An 18,842-nucleotide genomic window follows, 5' to 3' on the forward strand; every position below is an offset into this window, starting at 1 on the left:
ATCACCCTGTGGGTCCCTGTCCCCCCAAATCTACACAATTCCCCCTGTTTCACTGGTGTTGCCTCTGACTAGCCACAGTCTTCTATCCCTGTCCCTCCCTTGGGCTGATCTGGAAGAGGCATGGGGAACATCTGAAGATGCACATCTCATGGTCTCCTGCCCACACTCCCTTCCCTCCTCTTCAGGCAGACCTTTAGTACCTTTCATCCTTAAGGGACTCACCAGACCTACACGTGCTGGGCCTCTCTGCCTCTCCATTCTGTTCTCTCCTTACAGGCCCTTTCTCTTGTGTGTCACCCTCAGCCAGAAGTACCCCTTTCCCCTGCCTATTCAAAGGACAGGACATCTCCAAGGTCAACCCCTGAGTCCCCAGGGAAGGCTTCCCTGGCCCTCAGGGCAGGTCATTCTCCTCTGTACCATGCTTTCATGGAACCATTTCAACATTAATGTTCAGCTCCCCATCCTTTTATCTTCAACATAGCACAACATGCAACAGCACCTCGCGTAAGGATGATGCTAAAAAAGTATTCCTTTAATGAATAAAGGATTTTAGGAAGGATTTTGCAGCTAAATCCCAAATGCTTGAGTGAAGCAGTACCTTTTCCATCATGAATTCAAACACCATGCTTACTTGTGAATGCAGCAATGATGTGTCCTGCGGGATGCCCCCACTCCCACTCTAAGCTATATCACAGTGTTTGCTGCTGAGGTTGTGTCTGGCTCTGGCGGCTGGGCCTTCATGTTGCTGCACTTGGCTGGCTCCCTGGTTTCTAACATTCAGTCAGTCCTCTTAAGAAGGCTTTCTTAGCAAGGAGCTGGATTTGAACTTGCTAAAACAGTTTCACGTCTCCTGCCAGTGAGTAGCTCATGCTGGTCCCTGTTTGGGGCTCACTTCTGGCTGGCTGGCCTCTTTCCGGGGAACCTCGCTGCCTTCTGCTTGGCTGCAAGGCCTGCCAGCTGGGATTGTGTATGTTCCAATGTTATTTCCTAGGGATCTGCAATTTGTTTTATTTTTCTGCTGTAAGAATTCCTCACCTAAGGCAACCCCAAATGTGTGATGACAGTGGGAAAGGGGAAGTCAAGTCTCAAAACTTATTTTTGAGTCAAGTGGAATGAAGGTGAGGTGGTCATGGCAGGCATCCCTGGGACGTGACACGAGGGCATACCCCAAGGGACAATAGTTGTAAATCATACAGAAACCTCAACAAACCACCTCTGCTGAAAGGAAAAGTGTCCACTTCAAAATAAAGGCTTCAGTTCAGTTGACTTTGCATCTTTTCCCCCAGAACATGCCTGTGAACTGGACTGCTGAAGACTGTTTGTGTCCCCAAGTCTACATGTGGAAGCCCTGACCCCCAGTGCAATGGCATTTGGAGGTGGAGCCTTCCAGAGGTACTGGATTAGGATGAGGCCATGGGGTTGGAGCCCATAATGGAATTAGTACCATCCTAAGGGAATAAAAGGACCAGAGTGCTCTCCCTCCTCCATGTAAGGACATGGCAAGAAGGCAGCCATCTATAAACCAGGAAGAGAGTCCTCACCAGAACCCTGATCTCAGGCTTCCAGCCTCCAGAACTGTGAGAAAGAGCTGCCCGGGATCTATGGTAATGTGTTACAAAAACCCAAGCTAAGATACAAACTTTATAATCCCTCCCCAGCCTCCCACAGTCCTCCCTTGCATGTACCTAATTATGAATATAAAACACTCATTTCCCAAGTTTAGTTTTGTTTTTGCTTTTTAAATCCCAAATGAAAAGGGGAATTTCCATTTGGAAACCAGTTTCCAGCTGGACAAGCTGTCATAACTGGGATTATTTTCTGAAAGGTGTCCATACATCTCCTGCTCTCTGGGTCCTTGAGAGCTGTCATTTAAGAAGTATCCTGATTTTTCAACCTGAAGGAAAAAGTGCCTGTTCTTTTCCACAGATGCTTGTTGGGTCCCTGTGCCACATTTTAGGAAACATTTGGTTCAAAGAGGATGTTGCCATAATGCAGCTTTTCCTTTCCCTATTTTGAGAATGTTTGCCTCTGAGGCATGATTTGATGTGATATGAATGCAGAGCAGGCAGAGTCCCCTTTATTCCACTGCATCGCCCTGTCAGCTCAGAAGCATGGATTTCAAGCTATGGAAAAAACACTGTAATTCACTCTACCCACGTGTGCACAAACTCCTCACTCTCGTTCTCCAGGCTCCCTGATTGGGAGCAGAGTGCAAAATCACAAATATGCCTATGTTGACTTCTTTGTTAGACCTTCTAATGAAGTGCCAGATGTCAGATGCGAGTTAATGAGAATCTGCTTGGTTGGAATGAATTCAAAAGCAAAGACAGGAAATATGCTTTTATTGGATTTAAAAGAATAAGGGAAGTTTTTAAAGTCCCGTAATGCCAGTAATTTTAAAGCACCCTTGTATGCAGGCAGTGCAGCTCAGTGGGGAACTGGGGTGTATACACGGTCCCTTATCTGTCCACAGGACCTCCCAGCAACAGAGGAAACATATGGGTTCCTCAGAATGGTATTTGAACATGAATTTGGGGGCTTAAAAATGAGATGCTGGGTTTCAACGGGCAAATCTCTACTCTGATACCGAATTTGACTGGAAAAGAGCCCACATGTGGGCAGGAGAACTTCCTGAAGTCTAAGACAGATGGAAACAGCTCTGTGTACAGCAAGGTTATATGCTAAGATCCATCCTGAGGTAATCTTCAAATTTGTCCTGGTGAGAGAGGGTGCCTTGACTCCTGCCAGCCACTGTTGGAGAAAGAACCCTGTCCTTTGCAGCTGGCCAGCACCAGATGTTCTCACTACAGCCCATTGGATTAGAGAGGAGGGACCCAGGGTATGAATATTTTGGTTCCTAAGACTGAGATGGTATCACTTGAGGATTTGCTGAGAATTATCAGCCTAGTAAATACAAGATAAATTCAGTGATAGCAATATATACTGGTGGCATGAGGTTCTCTCTCCCCTGGCCCCACCTTTCTCAGCCTAGGTATAGACCAGCAGCTCATAGGTCAAAGGGGCAGCAGGACCATCTGTTAGTGCAGACATTTGATTTTCCAGAGAGCCTGCTCAAGGCTGAGGCTCACCTCACATAATGGGGAGGTCTTTCTCCCTCCTACTTCTTTTCCTGCCTGTTCCCTCATCCTCTCCACCTCCTTTCTCTGGAGCCCTGTGCTGGTTTCCCTCACCGGGCTGCTTCAGTGGGAGCTGCAGCCACAGGAACAGACGGTGCCTATTCAGCCATCAACATCCCGACTGGCAGCGTGGGAAAGATGGCTCGTGGTTGAAAAACCAGCTATTTGGTGTGCTCATCTGTGTTTTGGGTAAATGGACTGACGTTCCTATTCAGATGATCCACATCCAACAGAGTGCAGATCCTTTCAGTTGAAACAATAATGATAACTATAATGAGCAAGGGTGCTCAAAGATGGTTTTGCTTCCTTGTTCTAACAGGAGGTTTAGTCCACCTGCCAGGAGAGAACCACGCTGACACAGCATCATCATCTGACTACAGTGATCCCAGGGGGTGTGGTTGAGGACTTTAATTTCTCTTTCATTTCCTTTTCAAAGTATTTTTGAGCCTTTTGGGGAGGCAGCACAGCTTAATGCAAGAGCATTCCTCTAGAGTCAGACCTGCAGGTTTCAAATCCATCACTTCAAGAGTAGTGTGCCTTTGAACAAGATTCTGTCCCTCCCTGAGGTTCAGCTTCCTCCTCTGTAACTGAGGATTATCAGTCATTATGTCATGACATCTTGGTACTAAGACCCAGTACCTAGGACAGAGTAGTGAATGTTCTGGTGATCTCTTGCTCTGTAGCTAAGTACTGAGTGGCTTGAGACAATAAGTACTGGGTGCGCGTGCGTGTGTGTGTGTGTGTGTACACAATTACAATATACATATTATAATATATATACATTCCTAGGTCTGTTGCTGAGAAAGCCCAGAATCAATGAGAACTCTAGAGTGACAAACAGCACCCAGATCTTGTTTTCTTTTTTTTAATTTTTTTATTTTTTATAAACATATAATATATTTTTATCCCCAGGGGTACAGGTCTGTGAATCGCCAGGTTTACACACTTCACAGCACTCACCATAGCACATACCCTCCCCAATGTCCATAACCCCACCCCTCTTCTCCCAATCCCCCTTCCCCCAGCAACCCTCAGTTTGTTTTGTGAGATTAAGAGTCACTTATGGTTTGTCTCCCTCCCAATCCCATCTTCTTTCATTTATTCTTCTCCTACCCACTTAACCCCCCCATGTTGCATCTCCACTTCCTCATATCAGGGAGATCATATGATAGTTGTCTTTCTCCACTTAACTTATTTCGCTAAGCATGATACCCTCAAGTTCCATCCACGTCATTGCAAATGGCAAGATTTCATTTCTTTTGATGGCTGCATAGTATTCCACTGTGTATATATACCACGTCTTCTTTATCCATTCATCAGTTGATGGACATCTAGGTTCTTTTCATAGTTTGGCTATTGTAGACATTGCTGCTATAAACATTTGGGTGCACGTGCACCTTCGGATCACTACGTTTGTATCATTAGGGTAAATACCCAATAGTGCAATTGCTGGGTCATAGGGTAGCTCTATTTTCAACATTTTGAGGAACCTCCATGCTGTTTTCCAGAGTGGCTGCACCAGCTTGCATTCCCACCAACAATGTAGGAGGGTTCCCCTTTCTCTGCATCCTCGCCAGCATCTGTCATTTCCTGACTTGTTAATTTTAGCCATTCTGACTGGTGTGAGGTGATATCTCATTGTGGTTTTGATTTGTATTTCCCTGATGCTGAGTGATATGGATCACTTTTTCATGTGTCTGTTGGCCATCTGGATGTCTTCTTTGCAGAAATGTCTGTTCATGTCCTCTGCCCCTTTCTTGATTGGATTATTTGTTCTTTGGGTGTTGAGTTTGCTAAGTTCTTTATAGATTTTGGACCTTTATCTGATATGTCATTTGCAAATATTTTCTCCCATTCTGTCAGGTGTCTTTTGGTTTTGTTAACTGTTTCCTTTGCTGTGCAAAAGTTTTGATCTTGATAAAATCCCAATAGTTCATTTTTGCCCTTGCTTCCCTTGCCTTTGGCGATGTTCCTAGGAAGATGTTGCTGCGGCTGAGGTTGAAGAGGTTGCTGCCTGTGTTCTCCTCAAGGATTTTGATGGATTCCTTTCTCCCATTGAGGTCCTTCATCCATTTTGAGTCTATTTTCGGGTGTGGTGTAAGGAAATGGTCCAATTTCATTTTTCCAGATCTTGTTTTCTAACACAATCTTCCAATAAAAGAGATCAGAGCTCCATGATAAAATGGCTGATTGTAGGATTTAGACAGAAAATATACAAGATGAACCTGGAACAGCATCCTATAGTACAAAAAGGAGAAAGTGCCCTAAAGCAAAAGGTTGGGAGCATGTCAAGGGGACAAATGAATCAGCCTAAAGGAGTTTTCAGTGGTCAAATTGACAAAACAAATAATGTAGTATTGAATTATAAACCAAAGTATAATGTAAATATCCAAGGGTCCATACTATGTAAATAAATGACTGGATGAATCAATTCCTGGGAGAGAACATAACCATCTCCCATACAGATGAATTACAAATAATTTATGTAGGGACTCTACCCGAAGGAAGTAAAACACATGCCCCATATCATAAGTGTGAGCAGGAAGGAGTATGCCTGTGCAGTGGAAAAACCTGACAAATATTATCTCTGCTAGGCAATTAAGGTCAGCAACCTCAGTGATAAACCCTGTTGATAGGATGTAACCTTGACATGAAGTCATTAGAAGGGCACTTTACCTCTGTGGTCTTCATCCCCCAAATCCTCTAGATAGCTCCCAGTAGAGGGGCATCCTACAATATATTTAACCAGTGTTCCTCAACACTGTCAAGTTCATCCAAAACAAGGAAAGTCCTGAAAGCTGTCACAGCCAAAAAGAACCTAAGGAGACCTGGCATCTGAATGCAATGTGGTATATTGGTTGGGGCACTGGACGGAAGGTGGACAGTAAGTTTTAAAAAATGGACTTTAGTTTATTTCATCCATATCCTGACTAATAATAGAATTTCCCATGATCTTGTGATCACTGTCATTCCCTAAAAACCTACATTCTGAGCACCTGTGGCCCCAGAAGAAGCAGGAGGTGCTGGGATACTGAGTAGGAATGTAGAGGGGTGGCCTGGGCAGGAAGGTGGTGGTGAGAGACACCAGGAAGCAGAGAAGAGGAGAAGGCCTCCCCTTGCCCTCCACAGAGGCTCCCATTTTGCCTGGCTTTTACTCAGGTTCTCTGGCCTTTCACTGGAGGAGTCCCAGTCTCCCAGCCCTCCTCTTACAGGCAAACAGAACAAGTATGTGGGGGAGCCATGGCAAACTTCTCTCACGATGTGACCAGAGGCCAGCCTGTCAGGGAGAAAGTGTCAACTGACCAGAGGCCACATGATGGAAGGCCCTGGGGAAGGACTCTCAGGAGCTGGGAGCTCTCCAGTGTTTGGCAGCTTCTCTAATCCGCATGGAGAATGCGAGATGACAGTAGTTCATGCATCCCACATGAGTGTGGCACAGCAGCCGCTATTCCTGTTGATGTGTGTGATTGCAATTTTGTTCTCTATGAAATGAGATCCACAAAAGAAATCACTTTGATGATAGGGGCCCTGGGATGTCCCTGGAGGACGACTGGACCCGAGGGCAATGGCCCAGACCAAGGGCAGGAAGAGTGGCTCTGTGAAGGCCCATGCTTAGCGCCCGCACCCAGGTGACCAAGGTTCGAGTCAGGTTTTACCCTTACACAGTTGTACACTTGTTTCATATCCATTGTCCTTTCTGGTGTTTGGACCGACTAGCAACAGAAGATCCATTGTTCTAAATGGCTTTAAAAAGAACAGTTGCCTAAAAGGGGGAAATCATAAAGTGTATGTGGAGCTAAATACATGAGAGGAAAAAACAAGCATGTTGAGGATTGGTGTGACATGCCTGCCTCTGGGAGGCTTTCCATCCTTGTGGCGTAGGTCCAAATTATCCTGCTGCTCTCATTCAGAACGTTACACAAGTCTGTCTTTTCTTCAAGTACAGCTCTGAGTACCCTGTCAGTGTATAGCGAATGGTAAGAGTAATAAATAATGGAAATAACCTTTGCAATAATGCAAAGAAACGTAATCCAGTCAGACAGATATTGGTAGTAGAGGAAAAATGAGCCATAAAGTACCCAAAGTGCTGTAAATTTCCAGAGAGATGGTTCTGGAGACAGCAGGTGTCTTTGGGAGCCCATCACAAATCTTAGAGACTGGTGTCAGGTGCTGGCATTTTCTGCTCAGGCCCTTCCAGCCATGCCTGGACCTTGCTCCTCAACAGGAATGAACGTGTCCATGGGTGACACAAAATGTGGAAACATCTGACCCTATTCAACCTTACCCTCAAAATAAGTGTAAGAGAAACAAAGCAGCAAGTGTTTCTTAGAGAAAATTATGATTTTACTAGAACCTCAAATACTTCCAGCCAAAGGAAGTGAAGATATTGACAAAGCTTATAAGAAACTTAGCCCAGAGCTAAGAGAAAAGCTGGCTCAAGGTTCCTGGCCCATCTGTGAAGGACCATAACCTAGATCCTTTGGGACATTCCAGATCATCTCAAGAAGTGGAGATGGTAGCCTGGTGGGGGCCAGTGCATGTCCCCATGAGAGATTTCACAGTCACATGAAGCAGATGTTCTCATGGCCACCATGCTGGACAGCACAGACATAAAACACTTCCATTCTCACAGAAAGCTCTCCTGCAAGGCACACACCTACAAAGTCCCTCTCTGACCCAGCCTCTGACCCTGTTCTCTTCCCCCTCCTCTCCTGGATCGCCTGATGGGCAGCACACCCCTCACCCTCTGTGCTGCAGAGCATTGCATCAAGCCCAAGCACCAAGAGCCTCGTCCTTCCTGGTGCTCAGCAGCAGAGTCCAGTGGATTTTACCTCGTGGTTATAAATATTTACTTGGTGGATATCCCTGGTTTATATCTTCCTTATCAGCTTGTAGACTGTGTATAAGGTCAGTGATTGTCAGCCATGGGGTTGTCTCCAGGGAGTTCCTGTACAAGGTGGAAATGTTTCTGACCAAAGCATGTTTGCACTCAGAAACAGTGGGAGAAAATGCTGTGCTGCCCTTTGTTCTTTTTTCATTGAGCAAATGTGTGCTGAGCCTGGCCAGGCTCTTGAAACGTGAAGCCGTAGGGCTCCAGGATGGTAAGCACCAGAGCTCTAGGAGCCCCTCTCTCAGCAGGGACATGTAGGGCTCCCATGAGGATATAGTAGGTGAGTTAAGGGTTTAAAAGGCCACTGCAAATACAGAGGCCAGTGAACAGTGTGAAGAGGGAAGCCAGAGCACACCTTCACTTGATTCGCATCTGTGTTTATAGAGAAACAAGCATCTCCTTTCCTTCTCCCTTACTTCCATTCTTTGGTTTTGATATCAAGATTTTACTAATTTTATAAAATGAGTTTCTCTATTCTTTATGAATAGTTCTTATCTGGTCATTTAATTTTTCATAGAATCATTTCTTAAAGTGTCTTGGGGTGAAAGAGTAGATTTTTAAAAAACCATGCTTTCTTCCAGTGGCTGACCCTCCCCAAAGATATCCAGTAACCTGACTTCTACGCTAACCGCACAGAATATTTTGCACTTTATGTAAAGACAATCCTTTGTCTAGTTTCTTCTGTTCCCCATTATGTTTCTGAGATTTACTTCTTTACCACTACTGTGTACCATTATTATTTATTCCTTTTTATTGCTGTTGGACATTTGGCTGGCTTCCAGTTTGGAGCTATTATGATGGTTATTGTTATAAACATTTTTGTAGATGTCCTTGGGTGAACATATAAACAATATCTCTTAAGTATTTACCAAGAGGAGATTTGTTGTTGGATCATACGCCCATATGTTCAGCTGTAAGAAGTACTGATCCTTTTCCCAAGTAGTGTTAAGCATTTACACTCCTTCCAGGGTGATATGAGAATTTGGTTTTTCCACATTCTCACCAAAACTTGCTATTGCGTCTCTTTTCCATTTGAGCCTGTGGGTTAGTGTACAGCACTGTTCTTTCAAGCTACACTCTGCAGGAACATGCCTGCACGCTCAGGAAGGAGAGGTACAATTTCTACCCCCTACCCCTTCCTCTAGCTTGCCAGCCATGGTGTCTGCGTCTTTGGAGTGAGGTGTCGTGAGCATGGCCAGATAGGGAATAGAGCAGCTTACCTAGTTCAGCCTGGCATGCCAGGCCTCATGCCCTCTGGGCCTGGAGGATGTATACGGCTTTCTTTCCCATCTGTGCATTTTGGTAGGTTCTTAGCAGACCCCAAACACATTCTGCATCCTCAAACTACAGTTGGCTTGAGACAAGCCATACGGTTTCCATCAGCATTTTCTGTGGAGATCTGCTTGCCCCTCAGCTGGTCTCTGTTGGACAGGATCTAAGACAGACCCTGTGGCAGACCACCATATCTTCTCCTTGATGAGAGGACCTGTCTTGTCCCCACAGAGAAGCACTTCTTTCAGCTCTGACCTTGAAGCCACTGGATCTGCTCTCCCAAAGTGAAAGGCAAACACCTACCCTCCTACTGGAGTGAACCTGGGTCTCACAGCATGCTATAATATCCCTTCAGATTCTCTCTGCTGCCTCCAAACACCCAACCCCTTTGTCCTCTTCATGGAAGCACAGACATCTGATCTGGCTCTGCTCTCCTATTTGGAAAATCGGCAATGGCTGATGAGCAGCTGTATCGCTGGGCCATGTTGAGCCTCAGACAGAACTTCTAGCTGTTGTGAGTGAGCAGAAGAAGGAAGGCAGGGCAAAGTGAACAAAGATGGTCATGGGCTTTAGCATGCCAACGAATGCCAAGATAAATCTCAGGTAAACCCAGAGCTGAGTGGGCAGCAAGAAGGGGAGCCATATTAGGAAGTGGGGAGAACTGGATAACTTGGGTGATAGCTGTAGCCCTGGCTATAGCAGGACCTGGACACACAAGAAGTATCAGAGGAAAGCAGGGTCCCCAATCTGGTTGGAGACCACTAGGAGAAGACAGTTTCTGCAGATAAAGCCCCTAAAAGTCACCACTCAACAGATTCTGTCACCAATGGAGAAAGGTGTGGGGAGATAAATAAGCATAAGCATTAAAAAGTGCCCCCCCAAAATATAAATTTGTCTATAGTCCTCTGCAAGCTGGCCATTCTCATGAAAACATGAGCAAAATGAGCTTTAACTGAGTATAAGAGGTTTCCTGCCTTGTGATACATGGCATGTTCCCCTGACACGGAGTCTTGACTCTGTGCCTGCCCCAGCCTCAGGAGGTGTGACCCCCGTGGTACAGCTGACTGACCTCATGCTTAGCCCAAACATGTTTGTCCTGGTTATGAATTCTTTGTTGATATTATTTTTATTTCCTCAGTGTAAATCTCTTCACTCAAGGGAGAGGAAAGGAAGCCAGTGTTTTTCATGACTTTTAGCACTAACATTTTCCTTTTGTTCTTTAAAAGTCAGATTTTCTATATATCTTCTATATATCTTCACAACCAGATAAGTGAGGGTAATCATGTAACTAAAGAACCAGAGCACACATTTAATGTCTCAGTGTGAAATGTTCCAGCAGCAGGGTGTTAAAGGGCTAAATGCCTCCAGGTATGGGTTTGGAGGACATTTCTCTAATTGGGGCTGTGACTGAGCCCTGCCTCCAGAGTGCACAATGGGGCCTGAGGGCTTCTTGCCTTCTGATGCTCCCCCCACCCCTGTGACTTTTGCTCTCAGCCTCCTTCCAAAGGGTGCAAGTCTGGGTCCCACAGAAGGTACAGCTGGCTGCTGCTCAGGACCTCGCTGTTTTCTAAGCAAAAAGTCCCAAAAAGAAAGTAACAAACTTCACTCATGACCTTTTGGCAGGGAAGGAAAATCCAGTCCCAAGAGATAAGGTTCCCAGCCCAAAGTGGGAACAGGTGGGATTTCCTTTCCTCTGCAGGGGCCTGAATGGGAAGGACTCTTTGCAGACTAGACCAGAGGGGTCAGCTCACAGTGTCACATGTCCTTCTGCCCAGTGTGGTGACCCTCACAGTTTGGCCTTCAGGGGTGACAGAGGTGGCACTGAGAGAGAGCTGCCTGTAGGCAACTGCCCTTGAAACATGACTTCCATGGGGAGGAACACCTCTTAGCCTAGTCCGGGGAGCCAAAATGGTCACTGCCTGGATGATTTGGCACCGATTTGATCCTACTCTGGCTGGAGGATACCTGGACTATGACATCATGTGTGCGTCCTGTGGCTTCATGGGAGGTTACATTCACTGTGCAAGAAGAAGCCAGCCTGAGCCATGAGAGCGCTTCTGTGAAGGGGCCCACAGAGCAGATCTTGAGATGCCCCAAGAATAGGCCTCTGTCTTAGGAGGGGACTCTGGACAGACTAGAGGTGAACAGGGCCATGAGGAAGGAGCCCAGAAGGTTCCAGCAGGAGGACACTGTGAGCAAGTGAAACCTACCTCACCTCCAGCCCAGTGGCCCACCTCAGCCCACAACACAGTAAGGACATTGAGAAGACACAGCCCAGACCCCCCTGAGGTCAGGTCAGAGCTGGCCCCCGAGCAGTTCTCAAATTCCTGACCCTCAGAAACTGATACGGATGTCAGTGCTTCCTCTTGTCTGAAGCCACCAAGCTGGGGATGATGTGTTTCTCTGCAATGGATGAGCACAGCCATCAGGAGAGAGCAGGCTGTGTTGTGTGTCTGGACAGCGGCAAGAGTCTCACTGGTGACAAAGAGCCTGCAGGCCAGGTCCTCACAGAGGCTGCTCCAGGCCCACAGCCGGGTCCTGGCAGATGCAAATGTTCTATCACCCCCGTACCATAGCTGGTTCATTCAGGAAGTAGATGGCTCACCCCAGCTAGATCATCTGAGAAGGGTCGATTTGCAGAGGGGATTGGCCTGGGACACTGCAGTGACTGAGGCAGGTGCATCAGAGCATGCTTGGTGGCCCATGTGGAGGCCTGGAGAGGCCTGGAGAGAGCAAGATGGAGGGTTACAACTTACAGGACTCATCCTTGCTGGGACCCTCACAAATTGAGGGTTGAGCCCTTCCCTCCTCCAGTCTGATGGTGCTGCTGGGCAGCTCTTAGGGAGAAGCTGGGGACCAGAGAAGGAACCAAGTCAGTCTCCTGGCCACTGTGGGAAGGGCATGGGTCTGGAGGGCAAAGGGTAGGAGGCGGTATCGGAGCCCCCACTGACCACACCTGCCTCATTCCCATGGGCCCACTGCACAGATGGGAACTCTGAGTCTCATGCTCCCTCTTTCCCCTTTAATGTCAGTGGAACATTTGGTTTGAAGTAGTCACACACAATCCCTCGGTGGGGAGGGCTCTGGTGGCAGGCCACCCCACTTTGGGAGGAGATGAGGCTGGGCAGGAACAGGTTTCAGGGTCAGAAGACCACACAAGCCATGCTGCAGGGTGCAGGGACCACAGCAGGTGTGCTGTGGAAGGGTCTGTTGTGGGCAGCATTTAGAGAGAGTGGAAGAGGTGCCAGCAAATCAGGAGGCAGGGGCCCAAGACCACTCAAATAAGCCATGTGGATGTCTGAGAACAAGTAGGATGGGGCGTAAGACTTCCGTTTCTTTTAGCACATGTCACTTTCCACAGAGGAAGGCATTTCCCCAGGACAGACTCGGATTAAGGATGGGGGCCTCACCTGCAAGGCACACCGGCCCTGCCAACACAGGGTTGAGCCCGTTGTTACCGCTAGAAAGGAGGCAATCAGGAGGTGAAATACCAGCAAATTATAAACTCCTGGGACCATAAACTAGTCAAGAGGGAATGAGGTTTGGAAATGACACCCCACAAGCTAAAAACAAAGCTATGAATACCCCGGATGTGGACAGCTTCCCTTCCTGCAAATGTCCACATTGCAGGAATCAATACAGCACCTTGCACACCAATTGGACAGGCCACAAGGGCACATAGCTGTCACAACCAAACGTGTGGGTGGACCTCAGGCTGGAGATACTCTCCAGGAGGCTGAGTTCTCCCCCTGAGCTCCAACTCACCCAGCTTCGTTTGCTCTATCATGGGGAGGCTGACATGAAAAGATGCTTCTGTCAGAAAATGTGGGTCACCAGGATGCTCTCCATGACAGATCCAGGGCTGCCTTTCTGTGATGCAGGAAGTCTCATCCCAGTTTGCCTGGACTGGCCCTATTCCAACACTGAAGTTCCTAAGTCCTGCAAATCCCCCCAGTCTTGAGCAAGCCAGGACAGGTGGCAACCGTGGTCTTGACCTTGCCTGCATGTGGGAATCACCTGAGAAAATGAAAGACACAGAAGCCAGGTCCCAGCCTGGAGCTTCTGACTTCCCTGGCTGGTGTGCTACCAGGAAATCAGGAGTCCTCAAAACTCCCTGGCAACTGGAATGTGCACCAGATTCGAGAACTCCTGCTGCAGAGACATCTGACGGGGTGCAGTTTGTGCCAACGAGACCCACAGGCCGTTCTGAGTATGGGCTCTCAGCGTGCCTGCAGCATAATCACTTACAAACCATGGGCTTCAGGCACAGATTAGGTTGTAGACAATGTAAGATTCCCAATTAGGACAAGCAAACAACATCTGCTCATTCCAGCCAAGAGGCACCTGTGACGTCCTCTTGTCCCTATCAGGAGACACCATGTTGGTTCTGTTCCTTGGTACCTCCTCTTGGTACTGCCCCCCACTCAACCCCAGTGAAGCAGTCAGAGCAGCTGGGAAAGGTGCTGCTTTGAGAATTCAGGGAGCATGGCTGAGCCTCATCTCATTAAAATTCACATGCACACACAGTCTTGCTTTCAGCATCACGGCTTCAAAGCCCCCGGACCCAGGACAAGAATCTCTGCCCTCATGCCTAGCAAGAAGACCCTGGAGACTTAGCCCCAAAGTTTTCAGAATAGAAATATTTCTCTGTGGTTGCACCCTCTCAGATAGATATGCAACCTGCTTTATAGCCATAGGATCTACTGTCTGAAACAAAGGATGCCTCAGACACCACCTTTTTTAGGTCAGGATGCCTAATCTGTGGAGTGCAAATGACATACCTACCTCGCAGGAGCTTCTGCGAAAAGCAGACACTGAGAGGCATTGTTGAAAGCAGCCTGCTTGTCAATGAGGCTCTCTCTGTTTACTGGTTTTGATACATCTCAGCTGATAACACCTTCAACACAACACTCTTCCCATTGGAACAGTTGCCCTATAACCAAACAGATCACAAATGGGATTCTCCCAGCCTTGGCTATGAGAATCAACTGTGGAGCCTGATTCCCCAGCAGACACTCCTTGCTCCTGGAGATGAAAGCGCTGATACTGTGAGTTCAGAACCCAGCAGAGGGGAGCTCTATGGAGTTGGGCCAGAGCTTGGGTCAAACCTGCCCCACGCCACTACCCTCCTTGTAGAGGCCACCAGGATGCACCTGGGGCCCGTACCACCTGGAAGAGTTTGAAGGGAGCTGATCTCGCACAGCCCATTCACCTGGTCATTGCTCAGCGAGTTCCTACCATTCCTTCAGGCTCCAGGCAGACCTCATGGACATAGCAGACATGGACCTACCTCTGGAGATTATGGCTGAGCCAGAAAGGCAACTACTAACATAGTTACTGAAACATGTGAGCTCTGATGAGATAGGCAGTTGGGACCAAGGCACTCCAGGCAGGGCCTGTGTTGAGGGTGATGGAGTTCCCAGCGTGCCCTACCTTTCTCTCTAAACTGTGTCCTCTCCTTGGGGACTCAGGGTGATGATCATGAGACAGAGCAGCAAAGGCCCATTCTAATGGAGAGTGACTGCCTGGCTAAGGAAGGACAGTTCCATTGTGATGTTATGAGACGCTGGAGTGTTTGAGAGTACTGCATTAGATAAAATGAAATGCAGCTCATTGAGGCTTAATTAATTAATTAGTTTTGTTCTAGGAGGCTTCCCGTTCTGCATTCCCTTAGCTCTGCTTCATGAAGAACTGTCAGCAGTGAGCTCCCAAGCTCCCTTCCAAGCCAGAAAATGAGGGGAGGAGGGCAAAAACTGAGCTCCACAATCCAGCAGAGAGGGGAAGAGGAAGAGAGGCCACCAAGCAGACCAGGGTCCCTCCTCAGCCTGACACAGAGCTCCACATCTCATCAATTAGGGTCAGGACTGTGGAGGGTGGAAATCCATTTCATAAGTTACCTCTGAGTCTCACTCTTTGTGGTCTGTGGCAGATGCAACAGCATATTTAAGTTTGAGTAAATAACATACCCACTCCCCTACCAGCCTACACAATGCAGAAATACCCCTGATGACACACAGAGATGGGAGCCAGTGAAAATCTGGCTTTCTGGAGATCGGCCAGAGAATGACCTAGGCCATCTACTTGGGGAGTAGGCTCTGCCTGTACCCTGACCACAAAGAATCTCCAGCCAGATTGGGGTTAGTTCTCCTCAGCATTACTTGCCCCTCCCAAGGGTCATAGCCTCCACCCACATCAGCCAAATTCACCATTTTCCTCAGCAAGTCCCTGAGGGTGGTTCCAGCTAAAGCACATGATGGTCCCCACACTCTTGTGTCATCCTTCTAGTCTCACGTGTAGAGGGGGACAGCAAAGGAAGGAATTGAGGATGGATACATAGGATCTGCTACAAAATACCCAACCAAATACAACATCCAAAATCTCCATGTTCCCATCCACCTATGACTCCAGGAAACATGAATATCACCAAAGCAACACTTCACTAGGCAACTGAGTGAAGAGAAATATGGGTATTATCTTATATCAAATATTTTATTGATGGATGAATTCTACCAACACCAGCTATGGTGAGGAAGGATAATAGTCAGAAATGCATGATTCCATGGCTGCCAGCTGAAGACTGAAGTGTTAAGCATACTGTAATCAGTTTAATGATCTTATGACATTGTTTCCTCTCTGGGAAATGAGAACTATCATTTCTTTCCCCACACCACTACTAGTTTGTAAAGATTAAATCAGGTAAATGTGAACATATTTTTAAAAATTCAGTGCTATTGCAGCCACTTTGGAGAACAATGTGGAGATTCCTCAAGAAATTAAAAATAGAGCTTCCCTATGACCCCGCAATTGCACTCCTGGGTATTTACCCCCAAAGATACAGATGTCGTGAGAAGAAAGGCCATCTGTACCCCAATGTTTATAGCAGCAATGGCCACGGTCGCCAAACTGTGGAAAGAACCAAGATGTCCTTCAACGGACGAATGGATAAGGAAGATGTGGTCCATATGCACTATGGAGTATTATGCCTCCATCAGAAAGGATGAATACCCAACTTTTGTATCAACATGGACGGGACTGGAAGAGATTATGCTGAGTGAAATAAGTCAAGCAGAGAGAGTCAATTATCATATGGTTTCACTTATTTGTGGAGCATAACAAATATGGAGGACAAGGGGTGTTAGATAGGAGAAGGGAGTTGGGGTAAATTGGAAGGGGAGGTGAATCATGAGAGACTATGGACTCCGAAAAACAATCTGAGGGTTTTGAAGGGGCGGGGGGTGGGAGGTTGGGGGAACCAGGTGGTGGGTATTGGAGAGGACACAGATTGCATAGAGCACTGGGTGTGGTGCAAAAACAATGAATACTGTTATGCTGAAAATAAATTAAAAAAAAAAAAACCCAATGATTGAAACCAATATATGTTGGTACAAACTCCAGCTCTGTCACTTACTAATTAAATAATTTTGTGGTGTTAAAAAAAATTCAGTGTTATTCAAATGAAAGAAAGGATAGCCTTCTATAGAAATGAGGGTGCTGGGGGTGTCATATGTCTTCTCTCCCTCACATCCTGGTGCCGAAGGCCACAGGCCCCACACTGGTGGTGGAGTGCTGCCATCCATGGGCATTCCTAGGGGCTCTTTTCTTTCCTTTTTTTTTTAAAGCTTTCACTGCCTTGCTGTCTGGGCAGGCAATAGCTGCTCTATTTCTTCCTTACCAGTTATGGAATGCCTCCACCATGCTGGAGCATGCCCAGTTACCTCTTAGTGAGTTCTCCCTGTCTGCAGTCACTAAGTTCAAGGTTGGAAGTGCGCCAGAGGTGAGCACTACACTCACAACGTTTGCTCCGCTTGCTCATCCTGATTTCCTTTTCTCCTCCCTCCTTTCTCTCCAACAGACGAACAAAGCCGTGGCCAAGGGGGACTTCCACCAGGCCAGCACCAGCTCCCGACGGGCCCTGTTCCTGGCTGTGCTGTCCATCACAATCGGAACCGGCATCTACGTGGGCGTGGCTGTGGCCCTCATCGCCTACCTCTCCAAGAACAACCACCTATGAGCTTCATCCAGGCGCACAGGGGAAGAACCGGGGCCAGTCGTACGCAGATGCAAAGAAGACAGGGCTGGCAAGGGGTGGACGCGCAGGTAGACACACCTGTGTGATGCTGTACACTCTCAGTTATTGCCGAACGGCTCCATAAAGCCCTGGGATTTTTCTACCCATGGATTTCTTTTGTTTTTACCCTTTAATATCATTTTCACAGCACTGTGTAGAGCACGAGGCAGATGGGCACTGCTGACCTTTCCAAAGGGAAGCTCCAGAGATCCTGATCCGCAAGGCCTTCTTGGATGGATTCTGGTGGATTCATGACAGTGTAGTTCTCTCTGCAGCCTGCCAGTGCCTGGAATGCCATAGCATTAGCAATACACAAACAGTACAAATGTGTTTATTTTTTATGGAATATGGTGCAATAGGCAGAGGGCAGGGGACACGCCACTTCTGTCTGTGGCCCTGCTTCACTCCACCGGCATTCCCCCATCCACGAACCTCCCTTGCAGGAAGAGAATGGGGCTGGCAGGAAGAGAACCAACACTTCCAGCAAAACTCCCAGCTATCACTGGACTTCAGATGGGTCCAGCCCTGAGAATGCAAAACCAGAATAGCATGGGGTCTATCCCCAGGCCTACTGGACACTCCCTCCATGCTGCCCCAGCCTAGGAACATCCAGCCTCTTTTGGAATGTGTCCAAACTCAGCAGCCACCACGCAGCAATATTCAGTCTTGGGCCTCGTTGATCTAGGGTGGGGGGCAGGTCGCAGACCCTCCAAAGACCCTTCCTGGAAGGACCAAGGTTTGCTCCAGGAACTGAAGGCAAAGCAGCTGTGGACACCGTCTCAGCATAAAGACGCCTGCGTTGACACTCGCCCTGGTGATAAGCAGTGACACCAGTGATCTTTAAAAAGAAATGAACCTTCCCTGTCGACTAAATGAATAGCTATTTTCTTGTCATTTTTTTTAAGTGCAACTACTGCTTCATGCTGCTTAAGTTATCAGACGAATGCTGAGAAATAAGTAATCAGACATTTTAATACCATTTCACTGCTGTTTTACGAGTGTTCATTATTTAACAAAAAAATTATCTTTTAGCTTTCTTGGTTAAGACTTTTTGCTTTTTCCTGATGAATTTCCAGTCTTGGGTTTCATTTCTACTTTTCACTTGTCTAACTACAGAGCAACCTGGAACTCAGCTGATAAAAGAGTAGGAGGGTCTCCTTAGACAAGGGTCACAACACCCCTGGCTGCTTAAGTTAATATCCTTATCCTAATAATAATATTAGGGGACACAGAGGCCATCTCTCTAGGACAGTGGTTCCATCCATGCATGGCACTTAAACACTCCCTGCTACTTGGATCCCAGCTCCAGAAATCCTGATGTCCCTGACCAGGGCCACTGCCTGGTCATTCCCATATGCAGCACAAGTCAGGAGCCACCATCCTAGAAAAAAGAGTTTCAACGTGTTTCATCTCCCTCACCTGCCTGCCTCCTTGCCCTTGACCTTAAATTCTTAATATTCTAAAAGTGTTTAGC

The 18,842-nt window shown here is 47.3% G+C and overlaps 1 protein-coding gene across 3 annotated transcripts in view; it reads left to right on the forward strand.

Annotated features, from left to right (window-relative positions):
• The window catches only part of SYNDIG1 (synapse differentiation inducing 1), a 174,295-nt gene extending 155,948 nt beyond the window's left edge, over positions 1 to 18,347 (forward strand). For all 3 annotated transcript variants that reach the window (XM_059134226.1, XM_059134228.1, XM_059134227.1), the window contains exon 4: positions 17,153 to 18,347. In XM_059134226.1, the coding sequence (XP_058990209.1) occupies positions 17,153 to 17,311 (159 nt within the window). In that variant the 3' untranslated portion in view covers positions 17,312 to 18,347. The remainder of the gene's footprint in view (positions 1 to 17,152) is intronic.
• The last annotated feature ends 495 nt before the right edge of the window (positions 18,348 to 18,842 follow it).

The sequence above is a fragment of the Mustela lutreola genome, chromosome 9 (assembly GCF_030435805.1).
Source record: "Mustela lutreola isolate mMusLut2 chromosome 9, mMusLut2.pri, whole genome shotgun sequence".
Classification (NCBI taxonomy): Eukaryota; Metazoa; Chordata; class Mammalia; order Carnivora; family Mustelidae; genus Mustela; species Mustela lutreola.